The sequence below is a fragment of the Taudactylus pleione genome, unplaced genomic scaffold (assembly GCF_031769625.1).
Source record: "Taudactylus pleione unplaced genomic scaffold, aTauple2 ptg000268l, whole genome shotgun sequence".
In the NCBI taxonomy this organism is placed as follows: domain Eukaryota; kingdom Metazoa; phylum Chordata; class Amphibia; order Anura; family Myobatrachidae; genus Taudactylus; species Taudactylus pleione.
The window spans coordinates 2,019,372-2,027,264 of NW_028284670.1; the positions used below are offsets into that span (position 1 = coordinate 2,019,372).

Genomic DNA, 7,893 nt, shown 5'->3' on the forward strand with positions numbered 1-7,893 from the left:
GTTGGTCAAGGGCCACCATCTTAAAATAATATGTTATCTTTTTTATTAAAAATAGTGCTTGTTCAAAAAATTTCAGGCCATGATACTGCATTTTTAGGTCTATCACTAACAGTCAGTTGGTCAAGGGTCACTGCTTTAGTTAATATTATTTGCACAGTGCTTTGCAGTCAGTATGCACTTTGTTCATTTAAAAAAAAGGTGTTTGTTCAAACATCTAAAGGCCATGATACTGCATTTTTAGGTCTATCAAGAATGGTCAGAAAGTCAAGGGCCATCGCCTTAGTTAATATTATCTGCACAGTGTGTCACAGTCAGACAGACAGGTGTTGCTTTTTTTGCTATCCTTGCACCCAATTGAATATGTCCCTATGAGGGAATATGTCCACTTTGGAGCAGCTCCTCTAAAGCACATAATTATGGAAGCATATAAGTCCTACTGCTTGGTATCAGAAGAGACTGGAAGTTGACTCAGGGGTAAATTTACTAAGATTGTAGTTCTATTTAAGAAGTGATGTTGCCTATAGCAACCAATCAGATTCTACTTCTCATTTATCTAGCGCCTTCTAATAGATAATACCTGGAATCTGATTGGTTGCTATGGGCAACATCACTTCTTAATAGAACTCCCATCTTAGAAAATTTACCCCATACAGTACATTGATACACTAATGCCACATACTGAGTAATATCACCATCAAAAATAAATAACTGCTCCTTGCAGGGATGATCTTCAATGAATAGTGGCAACTCAGGCTGAGTGGATTTTAGTGGCACCTCAGGTGGAGCAGGACTCTTTGGCCTCTCAGGCAAGGCAGGCATTGGTGGCTCCTCAGATTGACCAAACTCCTCTCAGACCTCATGCCTAAAGGCAAAAGTAGATGACTCCTCATGTTTGAAGGCAAGGGCAGACATGTCCTTATGCCCAGAGGCAAGGGAAGACAGGTCCTTGGCCCAATTGCCAGGGCAATGGGTTCCTCTGGCCCAGAGGCTAGGGCAGTAGGGTCCTCAGGCCCACATGCCAGGGAAATAGAGTCGTCAGGCCTGAAGGCCATGACAATAAGGGCCTTAGGCCCAGAGGCCAGGCTAATAAGGTACTTAGTGCCAAAGGCCAGGCCAATCAATTTGGTTGCTGAAAAGGTAGCAATCTTTAATTCAAACCTATGAGATGGTTCTTGCACAGCAACAGACTGGAGGGACAGCACCCTCTTAGGAAATAGGAGGCTGAAGTGCCCCACTAGGACAGCAAGGATGGAGTCCACCACTGGGATAGCAAGGCTGGAGTTCCCCACTGAGGCAGTAAGGCTGGAGTCCCCCACTGAGACTTCAAGGCTGTGGTGGCACACTTGTAAGTTCATCTGGACTTTGCAACACTTTATTGCTTCTTGGGCTGATCCACAAAGTTAGATTCCTTCCTGGGGTACTGTGAAACAACTCAGAGACCCCTCCTAGGGCTATGGAACTCAATACCCCTCCTGGGTCTATGGCACTTGAGAACCCTCCTGGGGCTATGGCACTCAAAACCCCTCCTGGGGTTATGGAATTTGAGACTCATCCTGGGGCTATGGCAAATGACACCCCTCCTGAGATTATGGTTTGTGAGACCCCTCCTGTGGCTATGGCATTGGAGACTGCTCCTGGTCATGATATTCAGAGACACCCCAGGGGGCATAATAATTAGAGATCCTTACTGGGGCAGGAAACTCAGAGACCCCTCCCTGGGTAGGATATTAAGAGACCCCTGATGGGTCTGCAGCACTGGCAACATCCTCGGATCTGTAGCATTGACTACCTCTCCTGGGTTTGTGGCACTGAGAGTGTGGCACTAGTGACCTCTCCTTGGTATGCAGCACTGGATCTTTGGCACTGGCAGAGGTGGGCTGGGTCAGGGGGCAGGGTACCATCTGCCACCTGGGTCAGTACAATTTCAGTGTTATAGGGCCACCATTTGATGTATGCTGTGCACATGTCTGTTGGCCGGGAGACAGGCAGAGGATGTTCCCCAATGCTAAGTTTGTGTTAAAAGGATAATCAGTGCAGCCAATCAGGCTGATCAGCCACACTGATTAACCTTGTAACAAACAGAGCGGCTGGGGAGCATCATCTATATATTTCCAGCCACCAGGAATGTGACTGACACCAAGAATATAGGGCCCCATGTGGGCATTGCCATGGCCACTTGACCGTGCACTGTTTGTATCTGTTCCTGGGGGTCCCTTTCCCCCTGTCTGCACCACATCACAATGATTAGAGACCTGCTCTGGCTGGAGTGAGACTGTACTTCAGCTACTGCTAGAGTCAGGGCCTGATTAAGGCTTGTGGGGGCCCTGGGGCAACTAAGTTGCTTGGGCCCCCTCCAATAAGTTGTCCACTTACCTTGTCCCCTTACAATATAGACAAAGTGCTACCCCTGGTGACCTCCTAACAGACCCCTGCTGTCTCTTCAGCCCAGTGTTCCCCAACCACCATGTCTCCTCAGCTTGCAGCCCCCACACTTACCTATACCAGCTGCTCACCATGGCTCCTCTGCTGCTAAATAGTTGTGTCAGTGAGGTGGGGTCTAAACACGTTTCACCGTGGTATTCCCCCATTGCTTCATCAGTAGCATTAGTGCCCCAAGTCCAGGAGTCCAAGTCCCATATCAATGATCCCAAGTGTAAGCAGCTGTGGAGTCTGTAATTAACTGTCTGATTGGTCAAGTTTAATTTAAAGCAAGCCGTATATAAGAGCCAACCTATAGTATACAGATAACTCAAAACACATCCTGTTTAGATCAATCATATGGTGATTTAAACATAGGATGTATTTTAAGTTATCTGACCAATCAGATGGTTAATTACAGACTCCACAGCTGCTTACCTTTGGGATCGTGGATATTTGGAGTACTATCAGTAGTTCCAGACCAGTGTTTGATATCTACAACCAGACTGCATTCATCATTACACTAACCGCAAAGGCAGGATTTCTGGCAACACTTTGGGATGGAGTGCTTACTAGAGCTGGTAATACACACTTTTTACCTGCTGGATATTATTCAGGATTGTCCTTCAATTGACTCCTCATTTAATCTATCAGTGTTGTTATACACTGCGTGTCAGCTGTTTTAATATATGCACAATGACTATATGAATTTTATGATTTTACTTGTACCAGAGACTGGACTAATTTTAATCTGCATTGTTTTAATTTAATGTGCTTTCATACATGCAGCAATAAATATGATGTTTATTTGAACCAAGCCTTATAAGACCTGTAATTTCGATGTATTAGAGCCATATTAGAATGGTGTATGTAATCTACAGTATATAATTTTATTGATTAGATAAAAATAATTTGTTATCGTCAAAACACATAATTACTGAGAATTACACCTGTCCCTCAGTAAACTCAATCTGTCTACTAGCACTGTTCAACCATTTATTATCGCACTGTTGTTACATGTTCTATGCTTTTAATTTCATTAGCATTACAATCACAAATGCCTTATGGCATCAATTAATTCATCAGTAATCATCTTGATCCAAAAGGTCACACATGTAAAACAAACATGCAGCAGAATCTCACATTTACTTCTATTGTTTGTGTATAACGTGTGTATTAATTTCATTAAACAAACAGAAAAGGAAAATTTTCATATAATTAATCAAGTTGTAAAATTTCTGTAAAATTATAAAATAACATTACCATTATCTGCACAATCCATGTATTCTAATTCATTAACATTGTCAATATTTCAAAAACATGCTATCCTACAGTCATCTGTTTTATGAAACACACATGGCTAGCTACTTAACTAATTATTTATATAAAAATATTTTCATATTCTAATCCTTGGTAACTGCAGAACATTAAAGATTATAAAATTATCATAAAAATAAGGATATTCAGGGTTTCTGGTCCAGATATATTTATTAAAACATTATTCTTGAGTTTTTGCTGTTTGCTAATATGACTCCTTTGTAGTTATTTTTAAAACATTCCAAATGTATTTCTCATTTGCAGAACATAGTGTATTCTGCTTGGTTAGCAATTAAATTCAGAATTATAAATCAGAATAATAGATCAGAGTTAGAGTTCAGAGTTAGAGATCATAGTTAGAGTTCAGAATTAGAGATCAAAGTTAAAGGTCAGAGATAGATGTCAAAGTTAGAGTTCAGAGTTAGACATCAGAGTTATAGTTCCGAATTAGAGATCAGAGTGAGACATCAGAGTTAGAGATCATTGTTAGCATTCAGAGTTAGAGATCAGAGATAGAGTTTAGAGTTAGAGATCAGAGATAGAAATCATAGTATACTGGTGGGTTAATTGGCTCCAAACACAAATTAACCCTAGTGTGTTTGTGTGTGTACATGTGATAGGGAATATAGAGTGTAAGCTCCCCTGGGGCAAGGACTGATGTGAATGGCCAAATATTCTTTGTAAAGTGCTGCGGAATATGTGTGCACTATATAAATAACTAGTAATAAATAAATAAATAAATAGTTTGACATCACAGTTAGATTTCAGAGTTACAGTTCAGAGTTAGAGATGACTAACCACACTACTATTTGAAGAGATTGGCAACCAAATTGTCTCTTTTTTAGAGATGAACATTTTTAAACATAAAAAATTACATCTCTATATTAAAGTTCATAATCATTTTGTTTCATTTAATACCAGAGAAATGCCACAAGGGAATACATATAAATAGATAAACATGTTATGATTTCCCAACTGTTTTAAAGCAGTAATATTTGAAACCACTGGATATTTGTTCATTAAGAACTATAATTCAGTTTGAGCCTTTACAGAATTCTCCTCACAATCTACAATAACTTATAAAGGAGGACAAACATAATTCAGTCATTAGAACTATATTCATTGAAAGCTTGTTATCATAAAGTATACATATTTGTCTCTGTTTCAATGGTGAAGGTTATACTTAGTGATAATTAAGTGTATATGTTTTTATGTAACCATGCTAACTGAACTTAATTTTTTGCATGCTTTAATAATGCTTTTTTACTTTGATTTCAACATATTAAGATATACGTAATACACAGCAAAAGGTAGTGTAGTTTATTTCAGAATTTATATCTATTTTCTATAGATTCTGTTTTCATTTATTTTGTTTTTACTTAATGAAGCTTGTTTGTGATTGCATTGTCATCCACGTAACCTGAACCATAAACATTCATTTGGGAAATGTCACAGACACATTTTGTCAAACCTGATAAATTTATGACAAATTCTGTGTTGTATAGTAAATAAAATGTAATTAACTTTAAAACATACCAGACATTGACAGAAGAGGTAAAGAAGCAAAACTTGTGCGTCTTTTGTTAATAGTTATCCTGGTTACTGAAGCTATTCTTACACAGATGTTAAACTTTAGATTCTGTTGAAAATATAATTCTGTATTTAAGAAAATATTTTAAACTGTTTTTTAAACTTATATAGACCATTAAATCAATTTGTTTTGTTTCTTTTTCATGAAGAAATCATCATGATTAATAAGACATTAGTCAAAGAATTCCTACTTCTGGGATTTCAAGTAGATCATCACTATAAAGTGTTACTCTTCATCCTATTTCTTGCGTTATACATACTGACCATTCTTGGAAATCTGCTTATCATTGTATTGGTCTGCACATATAGAAATCTCCATTCCCCTATGTACATTTTCATGTCTAATCTATCTTTGGCTGACATGATATTTAGTACGAACATTGTCCCTAACATGCTTGTGATTATGCTCAAAGAGATACCAACAATCTGTGTCAATTTGTGTATTGCCCAATTTTTCTTCTATGGAATGCTCGGTAGCACAGAATGTTTCCTTCTTACGGCAATGTCCTATGATCGATATCTTGCCATATGTAACCCCTTGAAATACACATACATTATGGACTTTAAGCTCCAACTAATTCTACTTGCTATATCATGGATTACAAGTGCTACTGTAACTCTTTTGCCAGTTGTTCTTTTGCATCAATTAGATTTCTGTGGACCCTCTGTTATAGACCATGTTTTCTGTGATCTCGACCCCATCTTGGACCTTTCTTGTTCAGACACAGCAATTGTTAAAGCAGAAACCCTTATTTCTTCATTTTATGTTGTGCTCCTCCCATTCTTAGTTATAATTTCTTCTTATGTCCGTATTCTCCTTACTATTTTCAGGATTCCTTCAACCGAAAGTCGGCAGAAGACATTCTCCACCTGTAGTGCTCATCTATTTGTTGTGTGCACTTATTTCTTGAGTATAATAACTGTTTACAGTAATCCATCAAAATCATATTCCTCAAATATCATCAAAGTACGGTCATTGCTATATACTGTTTTAACTCCACTGTTTAATCCAGTTATATATGCTTTAAGGAACAAGGAGATCAAAACTGCACTTCACAGACTGATCATTAGTATAAAGCAAACACATTAGACATATTTGGGAGAATTCAATTAGCCGTGATAAAGCAAAAAAAAAAATAGTAAGTTATGTTATCAGACACTTTGTGTGATAATTTTGCTTATCGCGTATATGTGCGCACCCGTTTTACGCAAGATTCAATTCCAAAAGTCACGATGCTGCATTTGTGCAAAAAAATCTTTGTGGTGTTACCTTTTAAAAACATAGGTGGAACTGGGGTAATCTGGCTATAACGCCCCAAAAAAGCAAACTGATATAGGATATCAATATACAAGCGTATTAGTGACCCTAATAGAAGTATTTTTGGTTAAATTGTGTGAAATGACTGTTACAGTATATGCATGTTTCAAGAACAGTCAAATAATGAGAGAATTTAACTTTTTTTCTGACAAATAAATGTTCTTTTTAAATTGGGGGTGCTTAAAAATGCCTATAAGTATATATTTTTGTCATTTAAAGGCACTTTAAAAAAATATTCAAAGTATTCCTCTAACACCCACCTGCTTAAAAACACCTATCCCATTCATACAGCCCCCCCCCCCTTATACCTAGCCCACATAAATTAACCCATTTTCCTGCACTTTGCACTTTTTCCCCCAAAACTGACATGTCATTATTGGCCAAATTAAGCTAATTAAAAATAATTTTGCCTAATTAGTCATTAAGGAGGATGTCCCTGTCCATTTGAACCAAGTCCCAACATTTTTACCTTAAAATTGGGGTTTTGAACAATTTAGAGTATCACCTGCTCAGGAGGTGGTAAAACTTTTTGCTGCTTTTTGTTACTGTATGTAGAATTTGCACCTGTAAAAACCGCAGCTAATAGGATTTTTTTTGCTGAATAGCAGCTTTGGCTAATTGAATTCAGCCCATTCACTCTGTTGTGAAAGTTTGGTGTACTGTAGTATATTAAGTTATACAATAAATGTATTATTTATATTCCAAAATGTATCTAAAATATTAAATTATTCTAGTTACTTGATGATATCAATACTTATTGCCAAGAAATAATTCATAATAAATATTTAAACGTACCTTACTGAAATTCAGGAGATGCAAGATATCACAGGTAAGGCAATTAAACTTGGGCTAAGAAACAGAAAATGTTAAAGCAAAGGGTATTAAATGTAGCTTATGGGCTTATCTCTTTCCTGTTTATCAATATCCATTTTCTATTCTCAATATACTCTGTTAGTCAAGGAGCTGTGTTACTATTAGGTCAACAGAGTGTCACTAGATTTTTTTTTTAAGTTTGACTTGTATATTAAGGAAAATACTATTGACTGCATTTGGCTTAATGCTATCATCATATTTCTCTATCTGGCTTGACTACAATTTAGTATGATAGAATTGTTAAATTGTAGAATTGTAATGATATCCAGCAATGCTTCTGCCCATTCACTGTTTACACTGTTTACAATTATAAATAATCAATGATTTTACTGAAAGGATATCAGAACTTGTTTAGACATTTCATTAATGGAATAAGG

At 37.2% G+C, this 7,893-nt stretch overlaps 1 protein-coding gene across 1 annotated transcript; it reads left to right on the forward strand.

The window, feature by feature from the left end:
- Nucleotides 1-1,453: 1,453 nt before the first annotated feature.
- On the forward strand, nt 1,454-6,415 carry LOC148513847 (olfactory receptor 11A1-like). The gene is made up of 3 exons (XM_088481276.1): nt 1,454-1,591; nt 2,840-2,999; nt 5,475-6,415. The coding sequence occupies exons 1-3, from the start codon at nt 1,454-1,456 to the stop codon at nt 6,413-6,415; spliced, it is 1,239 nt and encodes a 412-aa protein (XP_088337402.1).
- Nucleotides 6,416-7,893: the final 1,478 nt, after the last annotated feature.